The sequence below is a fragment of the Rutilus rutilus genome (genome assembly GCF_951802725.1).
Source record: "Rutilus rutilus genome assembly, chromosome: 17".
Lineage (NCBI taxonomy): Eukaryota > Metazoa > Chordata > Actinopteri > Cypriniformes > Leuciscidae > Rutilus > Rutilus rutilus.
The window spans coordinates 1,829,437-1,851,379 of record NC_140230.1 but is presented as its reverse complement, the minus strand read 5'-3'; the positions used below and the strand labels follow the sequence as shown (position 1 = coordinate 1,851,379).

Genomic DNA, 21,943 nt, shown 5'->3' with positions numbered 1-21,943 from the left:
AAAGACTACAATTATTCAACCTGCCAAAGTGGCTAGTTGGAGTGACTATGTTACCCGCCACGAGCAAAATCCACCCGCATTTGGCGGGTTGGCGGGTGTTAATGTCAAGCCCTGTATATATATATATATATATATATATATATATATATATATATATATATATATATATATATAAACATTCAATAAACAGTTTGTACAGTATAAAAATCATTATGTCTATGGAAAATCCCCATAAAACATGGAAACTCAATGTGTTTGTGTGATTGAGTGTGTGTGTGTGTGTGTGTGTGTGTGTGTGTGTGTGTGTGTGTGTGTGTGTGTGTGTGTGTGTGTGTGTGTGTGATTAATGTATTTGTAAACATTTTAAGGAACTTGTGAGTGTTAGGACTGGGAGAATAAAATCGAATCAAACTATCGCAATTTTTTTGGTTCGATAAATGAGTGATGCGTCGTATTATCACGATACTTGGGTGCAGATACAATATGTATTGACATTTTTAAGAATTGTGATTTACGATTGTTTCTATCAAAAGCTGATTTACTAAAGCCCTCGCGCTGCTCATATGCTAAGAGAGAGATAAGACAGTAGAGCTGCACGATTCATCTTCAAAATACTGTGATCTCTATTCAGAAACCCACACGATTTTCTTCAAATTCGTCTGTCTATTAAACCTTTGACAAAATCATATCGCAACATTCAAATCTGTGTTGGCGCTGCCGCTGACCTAGAGAGAGTTGTCATGAAACAGCTTCACAAAAGGTCTTTTAAACCTTATAATAATATCATTATTTCTGTAATACAATAGTTCAAATGATCATAGAAGCACTGGGATAAAAGTTTAAAGTTCAAAAATAAAGACTGATGTCTACAGTAGCGATCAAAATAGAGTAAATCAGTTTTTGATGGAAACAATCGCAAATCGCAATTCTTAAAAATCGCAATAGATATTGTATTGGCACCCAAGTATCGTGATAATATCGAATCAGGAGATTGGTGAATCGTCCCAGCCCTAGCGTGTGTGTGTGTGTGTCTGTACATGTGTGAGCTTAATGTATTTGTAAACATTTTGAGTGAATTGCTTAAAGTGACTGAAACTTTAGAGTGATTAAGAAACACAGATAAATGAACAATGAGGAAGGGACATGCTTGATGATTTAAAAACGCATTAGAACTCAAATCGGCACTCACACAATGGCTTGTTGTGCTGCCTGACAGTGTGTTCCGCTTCATGGCATTTTAAATGGTCAAATACACACAAAATTACAAAAAAAACCCCACCCATCTTGCTTCTTGTGCACATGCTTATTTTTTGAATGACTTTACACAACAGTTTTAAAATTATGCAATCGGCTCACATGACAATGGTACGTGCTGTAGCGTCTGGACCAATTGGACAGACACAATTCATTTATTTAATGAATAATCCAGCAAACTCACTGTGAAACTTTCACCAAAAGCTAACATCCCAAGTGAAGCTAACACACTGGCAGGATGGTGTCTTGTTACAGGAAACACAGAGAGTTTTACGATCAAAAAGAATTTGGCCGCATGTCAAGAGAGACAATGGGGAGACAGAAACAATCTTCCATGCAGACTTCACTGCATTAATCAGAAACGAACTGATCTAGAAATGAACGTGCATCCCAGAAACTGTGTGAATGATTGTGATGTTTTGTGTCCTATTATGTATACACCATGGTATGTATTTTATTATACAACCAACGGTCAATGTAACCTTACCTGTATCATGTCTCCTATCTAATTAATCCTCATTTGATGACTCACGCTTTGATGTACATCACCTTCTCTTAGAATGCAGTGTGGATTTGTTATATTTATCTGAGTATTAATGAACAGAAAAGAGGGCTTGAGACAGCGTCGTAAATCTTTCACACAAAGGAAATTCCCGCCAGAAATTCCCTCTTTCTGATTGGTTTAAGACCGCCTGCAAGGCGTGCCTTTTGTTAAGCTTCCCGTTCCGTTAGCCCTGCCTCACTCTCAGCGCTTCTCATCCTACAACACTACAACACTGCTTCCGCTGTTACTGGGGGGGGGGGGGTCACTGGGGCCCAGGGCCCTGGGCACTGCCTGCCATGCTTTCATGCTCCCAAAAAGAGAGAGTGCAAAACTGCAAACCTACCATCACCACACCATCCAACGATCAACTCCTTGCCTTCTCGGCACTTCAGGCCACTTGCACCATGACTTTTGACCCTCACGGACCCACCAACGGACTCATTTTTCAACCACTTCAAGAATTGTCCACGATTGCAACTGACCATGCAAGTATAAATTTAATGAGGTGCTCTGAAAATGATCAGCTGATGGTTCTTTTCATACTGAAATAGATCTTGCTCCATAGTTCTATTTCCTGCTTCCGGTTCCATAACACTCACCACTTTACCTATGTATGTATGTATGGATGAATATATGTATGTTTGTTTGTTTATTTGTTTAGTGTTAGTTATGTTTGTGAGTTAGTTAATAAAACTTGTGCACAATATGGATGTGGTTTCTAAGTGTCTCTGCTTGCATACAAAGTCCCTTTTACGATCTTGATCTTGTTACATGCTCTAATTGCTGTACATGATAAGGAATAATTATTTTTCAGTGACCATGAAACATACACTTTCCTTAAAATAAATTAATAATCAAAAAGTTAGTTGGAACTGATTAATTGATTGTAATATTAATTTGGCTTACCTCAAAGTTAATCTAATTAACTGACCCAAATATTAATAATTAATCATAATTGGTAATTATGGATTATTATTAATATTTCCCCTTTGAGCTAATATCGTTACAGTGCTTACAATCTTGCATATTAAATATATTAAGTATTTCTTATGGCCAGTTAGATTGGTATCTGCTGTACTTCATGGATTTTTTTGTTTTTATCTGCACCATCATGTTACAGACAACTGCTGGTGTAATTATGCAGTTGTGGAGACGAATGATGATTCCAAAGCAATACATGCATATACACTACCAGTCAAAAGTTTTGGGTCGGTAATAGTTTGAAGATTTTAAAAAGAAGTCTCTTCTGCTGCATTTATTTGATTAAAAATAAAAAAATAACAGTAATATTGTGAAATATTATTCCAATATAGAAAAGCTCTTTTCTATGTGAATATATGGTAAAGTGTAACTTTCTATTCATCAAATAATCCTGAATATTGTTAAAATTGTACACAACTGTTTTCAACATTGATAATAATAATAATAATAAAGAATGTTTTTGAGCATCAAATCAGCATATTAGAATGATTTCTGAATCCTTATTGTGTGACACTGAAGACTGAATGATGAAATTTTGCTTTGATCACAGGAGTAAATTACATTATAAAAGTTATTTTAAATTGTTAAATATTGTCATGATCCTGGTATCTTTCTCTTACTCTCTTCCTCCCTCTTCTGGTCACACTCATTATTACATCCTATCACGCACACACATCCTCATTCATTATCCCATTCAGCTGTTACTCATTACCTCATCTCTACACTCTCTCTCTCCACCTGTTTCCCACCTTCTCTGATTAGACTCTCTATTTCTAGGCTTTCTTTTCCTTTGTTCGTTGTCAGATTATTGCCTAATGTTACGTACCTGTTTGCCTGCTATCCAGCCCCGTCTTGTCGTGTCATGTCCTGTCTGGTGCGTCTCCTGACTCACTGCATAGTTACCTCGCCTCTGCTCTGTCCAACCTCCAGCTAGTGATGGCCAGATCGAGGCCTCGTGAAGCAATTGAAACAGTTGAACCAAATGTGCCATATTGTTTCGAGGCTTCGAATCAATCCGACACCCGTCTCAACGGTGACACCTAGTGGTCACTTGCAGGTGTTGATCTGAAACAACCTTGACGAGCCATTAAAAAAATGTGTTGTTTTTTTATTATTATAATTTTCTAATATGTGAAGATTGTAACCTATAGGCTCCTCACTGTGCATTTTGGTCTTGCAAAATGAATATTAATAAAAGAAATCAAGCCACAATGTCTCACTTTTTTAGAGATTTTTATTCAAAAATATTCATTTCTCTGCTGTGGAAGGACTTAGACTACTTCTTTTTTTACAGATAATTTCTCCAGCCTTTGAAAAAATCCTCTCACAAAGGACACTTGTTACTGGCATGCAAAGATATATATATATATATATATATATATATATATATATATATATATATTGTTTTGGTGATTTTCCTTTTATTGTGACAGGACAGTAGAGAGATGACAAAAAAACGAGGCGGGAAAGGTCCACGAGCCGGGACTCGAACTCGGGACGCCCGAGTGCAAAGGCGCTACATGTCGGCGCACTGACCACGAGGCCATTGACGCCGACGGCGGAGTTATTTTTTTTAGCTAGGACATACAAATGAGGAAAGATTACTGCTATCTCTTTCCAGTTTCATTTAAATTCATGTTAAATTTAAATGCAAGCCTAAATAGCCTATAACTAATCAAATCGCACTATGTCACTATATCACCAAAAATCCGCTATCTCAAAATCAAACTCCTCTCACAAAAACCCACGAGGTCAAGATGCGTTGATTTCACTTTTATACAGATGTGCGACTGTGTGGTCTGTTCCCGACCGTGTCAATCAAACGCTGATTCGGCGGACCACACCTGATGAAACACTTAGTGAAACACTTCGAGGCTTCGTTTGGCCATAGTCACGTGACATAGGTGTTTTGAATCACGCTTCGGATCAGTGTTTCGAAACATCTGCGCTTCGGGATCTCGCAAAGCTTCGCAACGACTGTTTCGCGTCAGCCATCCTTACCTCCAGCTACGTGAGTGGTCTACGGTTTGGCGTTCCCGTGCTCTCTGCGGACCCAGCCTCTCTCTCATCCTCCGGATTATCCCGTAACCGGCTCGGACCGAGTATTTCTGTTTCATTTCTGCTAAGAGACTTTCTGTTCCCTTTGACTGAGATAATCATCTGTTGGATTTGATGCTGAGAGACTTTCTGTTTGATTCGCATGCCAGATGGCCACCTGTGTTCTTTACCTGAATTGTATCACCATTAAATATTGTCAAACTGCCTTCTGCTTTTGGGTCCTCTCTCCTTACACGTGACAGAATAATCTGACCAGAAATGGACCCAGCGAAGGAGAGCCCTCTTCAGTCTGCGCTCGAGCTCCAGGGAGCTATGCTGGGCCGTCATGAGGATGAGCTGGCCGCCACTCGCAATGCCATGGATTCCCTTGCTGCTCGCATGACTGAGATCTCGCAACAGCTTCATCACATCCGTGTTGAGTCTTCCTCTTCCAGAGGTCAGCCTGTCCCAGAGCCAAGAGTCAACAACCCGCCGTGTTATTCCGGTGAGCCCAAAGAGTGTCGATCATTTTTGACCCAGTGCGAAGTTGTCTTTTCACTACAGTCTTCCACGTATGCCAGTGACCGCTCTCGCATTGCCTTTGTCATCTCCTTGCTGTCTGGCCGTGCGCGAGAGTGGGGAACAGCTGTATGGAATTCAGACGCCGACTGTCTCACTCGCTATACCTTCTTCAAGGAGGAGATGCTGCGGGTCTTTGATCGTTCTGCATTCGGAGCTGAGGCTTCCCGGCTGCTGTCTATGCTTCGCCAAGGGAGGAGGTCGGCAGAAGATTTTTCGATTGAATTTCGTACTTTATCTGCTTCCTCTGATTGGAACAAGTCAGCTCTGGTAGCTCGTTTTCTCGAAGGGCTTAATGCCGATATAAAGGACGAAATCCTTGCCCGCGAGGTGCTCCCTCATCTGGATCCTCTTATCGACATGGCTATTCGAGTGGAGAAGCGCTTTGAGACTCGCCGCCGCAGCCGCAACCTCGAAAGATCTGTCAACTCTTCTCCAGCTCTCTCTTCTACGCCGCCTCCCACCGCTGAGTTTGAACCCATGCAGCTGGGAGGACTACGAATCTCCGCGGCCGGGCGTCAACATCGCATCATGGCTCGCCTCTGTATGTACTGCGGCTCTGCATCTCATCAAGTATCCACCTGCCCGGTAAAAGCCAAAGCACACCAGTAGAAAGAGGGTTACTGGTGAGCGCGTCAACCTTAGACCCTCCACCATGCGCACGCACTACTTTCTCTGCCCTCCTCCACTGTCCGGGTTTTTCCACCTCTTGCACGGTTTTGATCGATTCAGGAGCCGAGGGAAACTTTGTGGATGAGACCTGGGCTCGTGAACAGGGGATTCCCCTCATTGAACGCAAAGACTCCACCCCTGTCCATGCCCTCGACGGTAGTATTCTCTCAAGAGTGCGCTTTGCCACAGCTCCGGTGAGTCTCACCATCTCTGGCAATCATCAAGAGACAATTTCTTTTCTTGTTTTTCATTCTCCTTATAGCCCTGTTGTTTTAGGACATCCCTGGTTAGTTGAACATAACCCTCAGATTAACTGGTCTAGAGGCTCCATTCTTTCATGGAGTTTGTCGTGTCATGTTAAGTGTTTGATGTCTGCTGTCCCTCCTGTCTCTTCTGTCTCTGTTTTTCAGGAGGAGCCAGGTGATTTGTCTGGGGTTCCGGAGGAGTACCATGATCTTCGAGCGGTCTTTAGTCGTTCCAGGGCCACTTCGCTCCCTCCTCATCGACCTAATGACTGTAGTATCGACCTTCTGCCGGGTACCACTCCACCCCGCGGGAGACTTTACTCTCTCTCTGCTCCCGAGCGCGAAGCACTAGAGAAATATCTGTCCGATTCGCTCAACGCAGGTACCATCGTTGCTTCCTCCTCTCCTGCCGGTGCGGGTTTTTTCTTCGTTAAGAAAAAAGATGGTTCGTTACGCCCCTGCATAGATTATCGAGGGTTGAATGACATCACGGTCAAGAACCGTTATCCCTTGCCGCTCATGTCATCCGCCTTTGAGATCTTGCAGGGGGCCAAGGTCTTTTCAAAACTAGATCTTCGCAATGCTTACCACCTTGTCCGCATAAAGGAGGGGGACGAGTGGAAGACGGCGTTTAACACACCCTTAGGGCACTTCGAATATCGCGTTCTTCCTTTCGGGTTGGTCAACGTTCCTGCCGTGTTTCAGGCGTTAATTAACGATGTTCTCAGAGACATGCTGAACATCTTCGTTTTTGTCTATCTCGACGATATTTTCATTTTCTCTCCCTCTCTCCAAGTACATACTCAGCACGTTCGTCAGGTTCTCCAACGTCTTCTCGAGAATCGACTGTTTGTCAAGGCCAAGAAATGTATTTTCCACGCTCAATCCGTCTCCTTTCTTGGATCTGTAATTTCCGCGGAGGGTATTAGCATGGATCTCTCCAAAGTCCGTGCGGTCACCGAATGGCCAGTCCCTGATTCGCGTGTCGCTCTTCAACGCTTCTTGGGCTTTGCGAATTTTTACAGACGGTTTATCCGTAACTTTAGCCAGGTCGCCGCTCCTCTTTCGGCTCTCACATCTGCCAAGGTCTGTTTTTTTTTGGACTAAGGAGGCCCAAGCAGCTTTTGATCTTCTCAAATCTCTTTTTACTTCCGCGCCTATCTTAAGAACACCTGACATCTCCAGACAATTCATTGTAGAGGTAGATGCATCGGAGGTGGGCGTGGGAGCCGTCCTCTCCCAACGCTCATCCTCTGATGAGAAGGTTCACCCTTGCGCTTATTTTTCACATCGCCTTACTCCCGCCGAACGCAATTATGACGTCGGTAATAGCGAATTATTGGCAATCCGTCTAGCCCTCGGAGAATGGCGTCACTGGCTAGAGGGCACCCCTGTTCCGTTCATTGTCTGAACAGATCATAGAAATTTAGAATACATCCGTTCCGCTAAGAGACTCAATGCTCGTCAGGCCAGTTGGGCTCTTTTCTTTACGCGTTTTGACTTTTCCATCTCCTACCGTCCGGGTTCTAAGAACCTCAAGCCAGATGCGCTTTCGCGACAGTTCGCTTCTCCAGAGGTTGTTCCCACAAGGGAGGAGATTCTTCCTCAAAGTGTGGTTGTGGGCGCAGCTGTCTGGGGAATAGAACGGTTGGTCAAGCGCTCCCTGGCCCACGCCGTTACTCCCCGCCTTTGTCCAAGGGGCCTTTTGTTCGTTCCTCCCTCCGCTCGTCTCGCTGTTCTTCAATGGGGCCACTCCTCCAAATTATTTGCCCATCCCGGAGTTAGGGGCACCGTCGCCGCTATCCGCCAAAGGTTCTGGTGGCCCTCTCGTGAGCACGACATACGCCGTTTCGTCGCCTCGTGTTCTGTCTGCGCCCAGACTAAGTCAGGTAATTCGCCCCCAGCGGGGTTGCTGCGTCCTCTCCTGTTACCGTCTCGCCCGTGGTCGCACATTGCCATGGATTTTATCACGGGTCTCCCTCCCTTTGAGGGAGACACCGTGATACTTACAGTCGTGGACCGTTTTTCTAAAGCTGCCCGCTTTATTCCTTTACCTAAACTCCCGTCCGCTAGGGAGACAGCCCAAATTGTCGTCGACCAGATTTTTAAGATCCATGGTCTCCCCACCGACGTCCTGTCTGATAGGGGTCCCCAATTCTCTTCCTTATTTTGGAAGGAGTTTTGTCGTCTAATAGGAGCGTTGGCTAGTCTCTCCTCCGGTTTTCACCCGCAGACCAATGGCCAGGCCGAACGAGCCAACCAGATAGTCGGACGTATTCTCCGTAGTCTTGCTTTCCGTAACCCTGCTTCCTGGTCTGAACAGCTTCCCTGGGCAGAGTACGCTCACAATTCCGCTCCGTCCTCCGCTACAGGTTTATCACCTTTTCAGTGTTGTCTTGGTTACCAACCTCCGCTTTTTTCCTCACAAGACGCTGATTCAAAGATGCCATCCGTCAAAGCCTTTATTCAACGTGCTAAACGTACTTGGAGAGGGGTCAGGTCCGCCCTTTGCAAGACTCATTCCCGTACTCGGCGTGCCGCTAATAGACGTCGTGTCAAAAGCCCCCGTTATTCTGTTGGACATAGGGTTTGGCTTTCCACCCTTAATCTTCCTCTTCAATCCACGTCGCGTAAGCTGGCTCCTAAATTCATCGGGCCGTTCCGTGTCCTTAAGATTCTCAGTCCTGTCTCAGTCAAACTCAAGTTATCTACTAATCTCCGACGCATTCACCCTGTCCTTCACGTATCGTGTATTAAACCCGTTGTTCAGGTCCGTCCTCGTCCTGTCACCCCTCCGATCCGTGTTGAGGGCGCTCCCACCTATAGGGTTCGTAAGCTTCTCGATGCTCGTCCTCGGGGTCGTGGTCATCAATTCCTGGTCGACTGGGAGGGGTACGGTCCTGAGGAGAGAAGTTGGATTCCATCCCGGGACGTCCTGGACCGCTTGCTGATTGATGACTTCTACCGCTCCCGTCAGTCCTCCTCTGTTGCGCCAGGAGGCGCTCCTTGAGGGGAGGGTACTGTCATGATCCTGGTATCTTTCTCTTACGCTCTTCCTCCCTCTTCTGGTCACACTCATTATTACATCCTATCACGCACACACATCCTCATTCATTATCCCATTCAGCTGTTACTCATTACCTCATCTCTACACTCTCTCTCTCCACCTGTTTCCCACCTTCTCTGATTAGACTCTCTATTTCTAGGCTTTCTTTTCCTTTGTTCGTTGTCAGATTATTGCCTAATGTTACGTACCTGTTTGCCTGTTATCCAGCTCCCTCTTTTCGTGTCGTGTCCTGTCTGGTGCGTCTCCTGACCCACTGCATAGTTACCTCGCCTCTGCTCTGTCCAACCTCCAGCTACGTGAGTGGTCTACGGTTTGGCGTTCCCGTGCTCTCTGCGGACCCAGCCTCTCTCTCATCCTCCGGATTATCCCGTAACCGGCTCGAACCGAGTATTTCTGTTTCATTTCTGCTAAGAGACTTTCTGTTCCCTTTGACTGAGATAATCATCTGTTGGATTTGATGCTGAGAGACTTTCTGTTTGATTCGCATGCCAGACGGCCACCTGTGTTCTTTACCTGAACTGTATCTCATTCATTAAATATTGTCAAACTGCCTTCTGCTTTTGGGTCCTCTCTCCTTACACGTGACAAATATTTAATAACATTACTGTTGTGTTTCTGTATCATTTACAGATCAAACACATGAACTCAAAGCGGCAAGAGAAATAGAGCAAATGCTTTAAAAAAAATATACCCATACGGAAATGTAATATGACATATATATAATAATAATAATAATAATGCATTTTATTTAATGGCGCCTTATCATAACACCCAAGGTCACCTCACAAGCAATATACAGGTCACTGCATAAGACAATACACACAACAAACAAGCCGTATATACAGATAAAGTGCATTAAAAAGACTCAATACAATATGTTATAAAAAAGCTTGTATAAAAAGATATGTCTTAAGACGCGTTTTAAAAGTCATCAAGCAATCGCTATTGCAAACATTAAGGGGAAGGGAGTTCCAAAGGTGGGGGGCAGCATAACTGAAAGATCTGGCACCCATGGTAGTTAGTCGAATCCGAGGTACCACAAAAGAAATTGAAGATGAAGATCTGAGAGTACGTGAAGGAGTGTAAACATGGAGAAGTTGTGTAAGGTATTGGGGTGCAAGATTATGAAGTGCCTTATAAGTAAGTAGCAAGATCTTGAATTCAACTCTATACTTTACTGGAAGCCAGTGCAATTGCTGAAGAACTGGAGAAATGTGCTCAGTAGAAGGTGTTCTAGATAGAATACGAGCTGCAGAATTCTGAACCAATTGAAGCTTATGTAACAATTTTGAGGGAACACCTGTGAGAAGAGCATTACAGTAGTCTATACGTGAAGTGACTAGTGCGTGAATGAGAACAGCAGTATTATTATTTGAAAGAAAGGGACGGAGGCGGTATATATTACGCAAATAGAAGTATGCAATCCGTGTGATATTATTAATTTGAGCTTCAAAAGATAGTGTGCTGTCCATGATGACACCCAAACTTTTAACCTGTGAAGAAGGACAGATTGCCATATTGTCAATGTACAAAGAAAGACAATTAGATTTAGACAAAACAGATCTAGTGCCAACAAGCAAAGCCTCAGTTTTGTTGCCATTTACCTTCAAGAAGTTAGCTGAAAGCCAATCTTTAATTTCAGCTAAACAGCTGGACAAAGATGGTGGTGGAAAAGAACTAGTGGGTTTGGCAGACAGGTAAAGTTGCGTGTCATCCGCATAACAGTGGAAATTAACACCATATTTCCTTAAAATACAACCAAGAGGGAGCATATAGATAATGAAAAGAAGCGGGCCCAAGACAGAACCCTGGGGAACACCAGTGGTGACTGTAGATGTTCTTGATTGAAAACCCTTTAATTGAATACGCTGACTGCGTCCAGATAGATATGACCTAAACCAAGACAGAGCAGTGCCAGTAATACCAATAGAAGCTAACCTGTCAAGAAGTATCTCATGTGAGACAGTATCAAAGGCAGCGCTCAAGTCTAGAAGGACAAGTATGGTTAAAAGCCCAGAGTCAGCTGCTAACAGTAGATCATTGGTTATTCTGACAAGAGCAGTCTCGGTGCTATGGTAGGGACGAAAGCCAGATTGAAATTGTTCATACAAGTTATTATTGGAAAGATGTTCATGAATTTGAATTGCTATACACTTTTCCACTACCTTAGAGATAAATGGTCAATTTGAAATTGGACGAAAATTATCAAAATTAGATGGATCATCCCCTGGTTTCTTAAGTATGGGAGTAATGATAGCAGATTTAAGATATGGAGGTACAGAACCAGAAACAAGTGAAGCATGAACAATTTTAGTAATCAATGGCGACAGGGCTGGTAAACAAGCTTTCACTAAAGGAGTTGGTAGAGGGTCTAACTGACAAGTGGAAGATTTAGATTTACCTATCAGACCTACTATCTCTGAAGTAGTTGGTAGTGTAAAGTTAGAGAAAACAGAGTGGGGAGGTGTGTGAGTGATAGACTGACAGGAGTCATTGTGAAGAGTACCAGTACGTAATTGCTGATGTACATTTTCAACCTTAGATGCAAAAAAAGTCAAAAAGCGATCACATAAGTCAGTGGAAAACATATCATATGGCAAAGAATCAGGTGGTTGCAGAATATTTTTTACCACCAAGAAAAGGGACCTGGAGTTCCCATTGCTAACTCCAATTATGTTGGAGTAGTAATCAGATTTAGCCTTGGACAGTGCATTCTTATAATGTTGAATATGTTCAGCATACAATTCTTTATGAACAGTAAGGCCAGACCTGACATACAACCGCTCTAACCTACGGCCTTTAGTTTTAAGTTCACGCAGTTCAGGTGTAAACCAAGGAGCTGAATGTACAAATGAAACAGTTCGAGTTTTCACAGGTGCAAATTCATCTAAAATCATGTTTAGTCCATCATTGTAATATGTAACCAGTTCATCAACAGTAGAGAAATCAGATTTACTGGAGAAGATGGCAAGTTCATTAGCAAGAGTAGGCACATCAATGTTCTTAATATTCCGAAATGTGATCGGACGACACGGGTTTACTTTAAAAACTGCCAGCTTGTATATATCCCTATATCGCAAGTGACGCCGTCATATATGCTAAATATAAGACAATATATTGCTATCACATATATACATATCTCTAGATATATGTTGATATGAGTTTATAACATATATAAATTGTCCATATTAAATTAGTATATGGGCATATATTAATATGATGTATATGATTATTGTTTATATAATTTTGTATGTTATGACCATATATGTCACCAATATGTTTAATTTATATATGCCAATTTATTTACACAACATACATACATTTTACATGCTTATGGTTTCCTTATTAATTAATTCCTTGTTTTACTTATTTGAACAGCTTGAACTTTTAACAAGTCTACACAATCCACATTTCATTTCAATTTCTATCCCATTTTAGAATTAGCACAATTTGTTATAAATAAAATTATTGTTTTATTATTATTATTTAGCATGCGTCCCACCCTATGGTCCCACCCCAATACGTTGCGTCATTGCCTAATGCCTATCTTTATTAGGCGCGCCAAAATTCAAACGCAATCAAAAGACCGCCATCTATTACGCCAACCAACGGATGGAGAATTTTCGTCCATGTTGAGTGAACAAAGAAGAAACCGATAGTTGGAGCATTGTTCCAACATCACACATAAAAAACTTAAATAGTAATGATTTCTTAGACGGACTTGATGACAGATCTGAATATTTAATTGAGTGGAGAGGTGGATTGAAGAAAAGGCGGATGGCCTTAGTACGAGGCAACGGTGCATAAAGTTGCAGGTAAGTTAATTTCTGAACTTTTATTATAATTCACACATTGATATTGCACAGAAAATAAATAATTTAAATAATCGCTGAACTGCATGAGATTATAAACTATCAGATCGGAGCTAACGTTAGGCTACAGATTGGATGATTGAGCAGATATTCAGTTTAACTGTTATGTTTTGTTTTTTTTTTTTTACATTGAACGTTGCTATTAATACTGCTTTATTGTGTGCGTTGCATTTTCATGTTCTCATTTTCATGTTTAAGAGCCAACTACGAGTTATTACACTTAATCATTCTAAGATCTGTGAGAATTGTTATGTGAGAATTTCTTTAAAAAGTAAGATTTCAGCTGTCTGACACATGTAACGTTAGTAAAGAGAAATAAAATACAATATTTGCCTTTAGATTCTAGAACTAATACAATAATAGTAAAAATATCTCGATTTATGCCAATGTAAACTTGCAGGATATTAAATCCCTGTCAGTATGTGTGCTAATATTTTGAACACTGTCCCCCATCATGACATCAATACGTATTGTGGGGGTGCATAAGCGAGGAGACCAGTAATGATGGACCATTTAGCCCCAAAAAAGTCAGAAGATTTTTTTATTTTTTTTTATTTTTTTACTGAAACCCAAAACTAGCATCTGCAAATGTAAAAAAAAAAAAATTGCCTGCCCACTATAAAGTTGTTGCTTCAGGTTAAAATAAAACAAAATCATTATTACATATAACTTTGCAAATTAATTACTACATTCAGAATTTAAATACTTAAAATGAATCATCCAAAGCTAGGAGTACCTAATAATCTACAATTTTCCCTAGATCTTGACAGGATTAGTCATTTTTCACAGCCACGTACAAGCAGTCTGTCAGAGATGTTTATGTTGCTCTGCTTGTTTTTACTTATGGTGAAGCTTATGTCTATATCTGTTTACCTGTTTTAATGCCATCAGCTATTATCCACTCTGCTATTATTTCCGATCTTACTGTTTTGGGCAAGCTAACTGTTTTGCTTCCTAGAAATGCCAAAACTCCTTTGTACAATGGGCAAGCTGGGGAAATGGCTTGAAACGAAGGAGCAGAGCCCACAGAAACAGCTGGCATCACCTTCCAGCATACAGGAAACTGTGAGTATTGCTGTTTTCCAAACCAATACTGTAGGAACAGCTATAACAGCAAGGCACGACAGTAAAAACGTATTAAAACCAATTCAAATACCAAAAAACAAAACAAAGAAGAACCGCATTCATGCACAAAATGGCGGCTAGCACAACACAACATTCTGAAGCATTTGTTTTGATAATGGGTTGTCTGAAAATAATAATAAAAAAAAACAGGCGGAAAAAAACATAAATTAAAATTTCCTGATAATTTACTAACCCCCTTGTCATCCAAGATGTTCATGTCTTTCTTTCTTCAATCGAAAAGAAATCAAGTTTTTTGAGAAAAACATTACAGGATTTTTCTCCATATAATGGACTTCAATTGCAACCAACGGGTGCAAATCAGGTCCAAATCAATGCAGTTTCAAAGGGCTTCAAAGGCTCTACACGATTCCAGCCGAGGAATAAGGGTCAAACCATCTGTCATTTACTTAAAATAAACATTTATATACTTTTTAACCACAAATGCTCGACTTTGGTGTTCTGCTTCTGCACAACGTATTACGTTATCACATTGGAAAGGTCATGCGCATCAAGTGATGTAGGTGGAAGTACCGACCCAGTGTTAAAACAAATGTGCAAAGACTAAATCAAACGCCCTTCACACAAATAAAGGTAAAACATCGATGTCGGACAAATTTTGAAGTTGGAGGAGAAAATGAGATGGAGTTTTTCGGCACTGGGTCGGTACTTCCACCTACGTCACAATTTACGTGATGACGTAATATGTCATGGTTTGGCTAGATAAGACCCTTATTCCTCGGCTGGGATCGTGTAGACCCTTTGAAACTGCATTGATTTGGACCTTCAAACTGTTGGTTGCCATTCTAAAGGGTAGTTTAAACGAGAATGCACACGTTGGCGATAATGCATAAACTGACGTTGCGTGAAAATGTTAATTTGGTGTGTTTTAGGTGATTATAATTTGGATGTCCTCAGATAAATGTTAAAAAATTAAAATGCTTTTCTTTGTCTTTTTTACAGATGCAGTGATCCAGAAATTTCCTGGAACCACCAGGGGCCAATTAGGGGTAGCTATTAATCAAAAGGTCACTGAGTTGAGGACATCCAAAAAGACTCAACAAACATGAGAAAATGAACAGGCTGTATCATATACCTGTTGGTGAATTTTCCTGTTCTGGGCTTGTTTTATGTTTTGTTGTAATATTGTATTTGTATATAATAGTGATGGGAAGTCCGGTTCTTTTCCGCGAAACCGGTTCTTTCGGACAGTTCGTTTCAATGAACTGGTTAAAAAAAAACAGTTCACCAGTTCTTTTACGTCCTCACGTAATGATGTCATTTCTATTATCCCGACGGATAAAAATAAATTCAGATAAAGGCATTTGTAATCATAACGTCAGTTAAATAATAGCAATCATCGTCATAATCATCTTGGAAAAGTTTATTACATTTACGCTGCGACTTTGCAAATGAACCCTGTACACACATTTAAGTCCTCGGTTCACCCGTACTCATGTATCAGCACAGCATCTAGTTGGCTGAAAGAAAGTTTGGTTCAGAGTAGGGGTGACCCCGAATAGTCGAAGATTCGATGCTTCGATAGGAGGAGCCTGATTCGACTACCGATCTCACGGTCGAATCTTCGCAGAGGTGTTATGAAACGAGGATCATGCCACTTTGGCTATATGAGGGCGCTCAATGTCTGATTTCACATAGACCTACCGGTTTTCTGTCAATACGTTAATATTCAGCCTATTATGATAATGCTGTATATAAAAATGTGAAAAGAAAGAAGCTTTTAATAAATATTTTTTAACGTGCGTGAATAAATCCAAACACCCCGTGACAGATTTAAGTTTCACTTTCAATCCATTACCGACAGAGGAGCGTCTTGGCGGCAAGGATTTAAATCTTTAACAATGTCTGGGATAAGAAAATCTAAAGTGTGGATGTACATCATCAGAAAGGATGTTCTCCAAGGCTGGATTTAGCATCAGGAAAACCATGATCGCACTTCTGCCGGTCAACGTTAACAAGTTGGTTTTCCACAGGACATTCTAAAATGCTTAACGTGAAAAAAGCTTTTAAAACGCTTAAAAGGCACTTTAACGTGGCTTAGGCTAATGTATGTACACAGTACACACTTTATTAAGAAACCATACTATGTGCAGATAAGCAGATGAACCCAGAATATGAACGCAATGCGTTCCTCCTATAGTAAAGCGTTTTCATATTTTAATTGAACTATTTTAGGAGATTAAGTCGTTAAACGTTTTTCACGTTAAGTGTTTTAGAATGTATTTTATCCGCGCGCACAAAAGACTCCAACGGACACAGAAAGAGTGAAAGACTGGATTTGTTCTCTCGATCAGGTAGGGTACAAGTGATTTCAAAACTTTTCAGCCGGTTCTAATTTGATTTTTTGATGCTGTGAACATTTTTAGCTAAAAGACTGCCACTCCAGTTTAGCATTTATTGTTGTTTCTGCAGTTAAATAGACAAAGTTGAAAAATCTGGCTACTATCGTTATTTTAATCATTTCTTTATTTTAATTTTATTTATTGATCTGTCAGGGTTATCTAATCTAACTATTAGTGGCTTGTGTTTTGAATATATGTTCCCCTGCACTTTAGGCATTTTTCACACATTTTCTCCTCATCTTGTGACTTGATTCTGATTTATTTCGTTTTGTATTTTTATTTATTAGAAAGGTATATTCTGTTCTAATTTAATTTAGTAAATGAAATTTTTTTTCTTTTTTTCGGTGCATCGATGTTGTGCTGTAGCCTACTTAGAGCCTGCTCGCACAGGTAATTTAGCCGATTTAATTTGATTTGCATGTGAAATATAAATCCTGTCTGCAGTGTGGCCTTTCTGGAGTTATTTATGTTATTTCTTAGTTTTATTGATCCAAAATGTTTTTATACATTTTCTTCTATATCTTTGTGTGATTTTCTGTACATCGCGGCTTTGAATTGTTAAAGCCCCGCCCCCATACACATGATTCGACTATTAGTCGACTATAGGCAAGACTTGACGATTCTGATTCGACTATGAAAATCCATAGTCGGGGACACCCCTAGTTCAGAGACAGTGTTATCACGCATGCGCACTATCTCCAGCTCATCGGTTCTCCGCATCGAAGGTGTCCGAAAGAAACTGTTCTCGGTTCTGTACTGGTGATCAGAGAACTGCTGTAGCAGTAAGCCTATACTGTACGTGCACTGAGCTGAGAACTGCTGAAACCTGAATATAGCCACCCTTAAAACCTTGGCAAGAGTTTACGTCAAATATCAACTTACTTAGAAATGAAATGAGCTGTTCCTGAAAATAATGTTTTAGTATACTAAGAATTGTTTAAGTTTTACAATCCATTCGTTTCCAATCTTTAAAATAATACAGTGAAAAGACTGTATGTGATAAACATGTTTCCAAAATGTTTTATTTTGTTACACTTCGATGTTCAACAAAATACTTAAGAAACCTGCATTTCATCCCTCTAAAAAACTTGCACGCATGCTTAGTTCATCAGGTTCTCAGTAGTCGAACACTTCCGAAATAAACAGTTCTCAGTTCTGTAGTACTGTACTGGTTATCCGAGAACCGCTGTACCTGTATGTTCGGTAGTGCGCGCATGCTCAGTATCAGCTACTCATGCTCATCACTTCTCAGCACAACATCTCAGTTCAGTGAACTGTTGGAGTTACTGGAGTAAAATACTCTGGGATATTGTTTATTTCGAGTCAGAGGAGACTGTCAGGCATGTCCGAAAGTGAGTAGCTGTGGATCAGCGCTAACGTAAGACACAAACTGTTACGAGCGATTCACTAAAATAGAACTTACTGGTTCAAAAGAGCGATTCGTTCATCAACCGGACATCACTAGTATATAATATAATTGTGTGTTCAGTGTTCAGTGGTTTTCTAATTTTGCGCAGCTTAACAATTCTTCTTTTTAAATTAAAACTGTTTTAATAAAGTTTTAATGTTTTAACTGTTTTACTGTATTACTTCTTTTTTTGCTAACTGCACTGTTTAACATTTAAGGCTTAGCCATGTCATGTGCATTGCATTAAAAGTGTGTAAGTACACGTCCATAACCTATATTTAGAAATATGTAAGAAATTAATGAAAGCATGTTTTTTACATTTGTTTAGTTTACATCATACATTATAATATTTTGCAATTAATATACATAATATAAGAACATATAAGAAAATATATGTGCACACAATGTTTTTATACATGCCATTTAAATATTCATGCATTTATCAAAAATATATTATATTATATGTATATATTTAATTTTTAAATACATAATATAATTATATTAAGACTTTATAAAAAACATATTAGGGACATATATATGTCACATGTATGTAAGCAATATGCTATGCATATATGTGTAGTTTGTATATTGAACATTTATACAAATAAATATATGTCATGTATATTGATAATTATATATGTGACATATATATAAAAGACTGTATTATACATATATAAAATATATGGGCTAGTTTTATATGTCAATATATGAAATTGTTCCATTTTCTAATAGGTTTTATATATGGGCAGATATATATGTACATATATGTTTTCACTTTCTATGTGAATATATTTAATATATGTAGATTTCATATATCTACATATATTACATTTCCGTATGGGTATTCTCTTACATCATATGAACAAACGTAAAGATAATTTTATAAATTTGTTCATGCTGATTTAATAGCTTTGCTTGTAATTAATTAAATAATAGTTATTTCCATGCGTTTTATTCCATTTTGATTATACTTTATGAATTCACAGTGACAGTTTCATGTGAGAGTCACGTATGATCTTACCACAGTATCTCCAGTTTACAGTGAGGATTCACCAGTCCAGCAGAGAACAGCTTCACTCCTGAATCTCCTAGTTTATTCCCAGACAGATCCAGTGTTCTCAGGTGTGAGGGGTTTGATCTCAGAGCTGAAGCCAGAGCAGCACAACCTTCATCTGTGACACTACAACTATACAACCTGTAGAGAACAATGACACACATTAAGCCTATATTCAGATAAACATGACATAAACATAAACATAAAAATAAAATAAAAATAAAAAACATAATGCTGTCAATATACAAATATTCATTAGAAACAAGTTATTCTTTGTGGTAAAGATGATCTTACCTCAGTATCTCCAGTTTACAGTGAGGATTCGCCAGTCCAGCAGAGAACAGCTTCACTCCTAAGTCTCCTAGTTTATTATATGACAGATTCAGTGTTCTCAGCTGTGAGGGGTTTGATCTCAGAGCTGAAGCCAGAGCAGCACAACCTTCATCTGTGATACCACACTCACTCAACCTGTAGAGAACAGTGACACACTCTTTACTCTCTCAGATCAAAACAGAAATCTTTGCTTTTCTTAAGTGTGTTTATAATTTGTGCAATATCTCTTTTTTAAAACAATTAATTCAATATATCAGTAAGTTTAACTGTTATTCTAAGTTCCCTTTCAGTCGAAAACGTCAGACGTAGTCAACGTCGACTGAAAGGGATCACGCTAGGGAGCCTGTCATCTTTGAGAATGTTAGAACGAGCCAATGAAATTGGCATGCGTGATTCGCATAACACACTCCACGCCCGTAGCGCGGGTATAAATACGGAAGTGGATGCATGCACTAGTTGATTTTTGCTTCGGAGACGTTCGTATGGTGTCTCTGAAGAGTATCGTTATATTCAATGAGTGAGTGTGTTTGTGTTCTTTTGGAAAAGACTCTCCCAGTGTTGGTGATTTCTACAGCGCAGTGCAGCGGTGGTCGCGAGCTTTGAGCTCTCAACTGCTGTTCAAACAGCAACAAATTTCTCTGTTTGTTTTTGTTTGTTGTCGGTTGGTTGGTTGAGGGCGGAAAAGTGAGTGCTTCACTGGTTTCAGTTCGCTGAAAGAAGTTTTGCCGCGGTCATTCCCTGTGTGCTCCAGCACTGGTGACGGGTCCCATTTTCGAGAATCGCCTTCGCTCGAGAAGGAGCAGTCCCCATCCCCAGGCCCTGCTCTAGAGCTTCTTCTGGGCTACCTTCCCAGAGAAGGCCTGGAGTGAAGTCTGGGCTGGGTGACCTGAGGATTACAGTGAGGGGTAATCCGCTTGGCAAAGGCCCGTGGATCCCTCCCTCCTCTCTCATGCCACAGCCGGTGGAGCTCCCTAATGAGCGCTGGTCCCTCCGTGGTAGACCGACCAGCCGTTTCAATCGGGGCCCCTCCAGAAGACAGGATGTCTATTGCAGCATCGGAGGGGGTGCTGGGCCCTGGAGATGATGACTGGGCTGCGCTGCCTCCCTCTGGGAGACCAGCGTTGCCTGAGCCAGATCCAGAGATGACAGCTATGCTGAAAAAGGCAGCTGAGGCGGTAGGACTCGAGTGGAACGAACCACCGTGTCCCGAGGCATCTCTTGGAGCAGGCCGGCCTGGTTCTCAGCCCGCCACTCTGGTGCCATTCTTGACAAAGGCATGGATGGCACCTTTCTCTGCCAGAAATCACCCGAGCAGCTCCTTCCCCCTCACTACCCTTGATGGAGGAGCAGCTAAGGGTTATGAGGTGATTCCTACAGTGGAGCGGTCTGTTGCGATGCAGCTGTGTCCAGCGACCACTACCTCATGGAAGGGGAATCCTCGTCTCCCCTCTAAAGCTTGTAAGTTTTCGTCTGCTCTGATGGGCAGGGCTTACAAAGTCTGTGGGCAAGATGCTTCTTCTCTGCATGCCATGGCATTGCTTCAGGTCCACCAGATCCAGGCACTCATGAACATGCACGAGGGTAGCCCAGACCATGAGCTCATGGGTGAGCTCCGGACTGCAACCAACCTTGTCCTCCGCGGTACCAAAATTGCAGCTCACGCGATCGGTCTGGCGATGTCCACCCTTGTGGTCCAGAAGTGTCATCTCTGGCTTAACCTGGCAGATATGAGAGAAGCAGACAAGGTTCGATTACTGGACTCTCTCATTTCCCAGGTTGGGTTATTCAGCGATGCGGTGGAAACTTTGTCCAGCAGTTCTCTGCCGCCCAGAAGCAGACAGAGGCCATCCGGCACATCCTGCCCTGACGGCCTGCTGCTGCCTCCACCCGGTCGGTGGCAGCAGATTCTCCGCTTGCTCATCGCAGAGGGTGCTCGTTTTCAGCCGCTCCCGCTGGACCACCACAGCACCCTCCACCCAGGTCTTAGCGTGCAGCCGGACACAGAAGGGACGCCCCGTCCGCTCCAGGCGCTGCCAAGACAGGTGGCAAGCGACAGCCCAGGGTTGGAGAATTGCTCTAGGAGATGGAGGGCCACCCGGTGGAGGGCCAGGTTAAGTCTTTTTTGTTTTATGTGTGTGTGTCTGTTCCGCTGCTGGATCCCTGAAAAATGGAGCCAGCGGTAACCACATATTCACCCTGCAAAGCCTTACACCCTTCAGCCCCTTTTTGTTTGCCAGCTGGCAACTGGGTGCTGTTCGAGGACCTGGCCATCCGCCTTCTGACGTATCCCCTGCCACCTAGTGGAGTCATGTAAGTGTTGCACTGCACACTCAGATCCAGCTTCGGGCCGCCTGCTGACCTCTTGAGCCAGATCCCTGTACTTCACCTTGCTGCCCCACCTCGGGTACGTCT

The 21,943-nt window shown here is 41.5% G+C and overlaps 1 protein-coding gene across 1 annotated transcript in view; it reads right to left on the bottom strand.

The window, feature by feature from the left end:
* The window catches only part of LOC311306992 (uncharacterized protein), a 363,786-nt gene that overhangs the window by 38,850 nt on the left and 302,993 nt on the right, over nucleotides 1–21,943 (bottom strand). The window contains exons 15-16 of the mRNA XM_084435673.1: nucleotides 19,493–19,666; nucleotides 19,166–19,339 (exon numbers count right to left, since the gene is read on the bottom strand). Coding sequence (XP_084291799.1) covers nucleotides 19,166–19,339; nucleotides 19,493–19,666 — 348 coding nt within the window. The remainder of the gene's footprint in view (nucleotides 1–19,165; nucleotides 19,340–19,492; nucleotides 19,667–21,943) is intronic.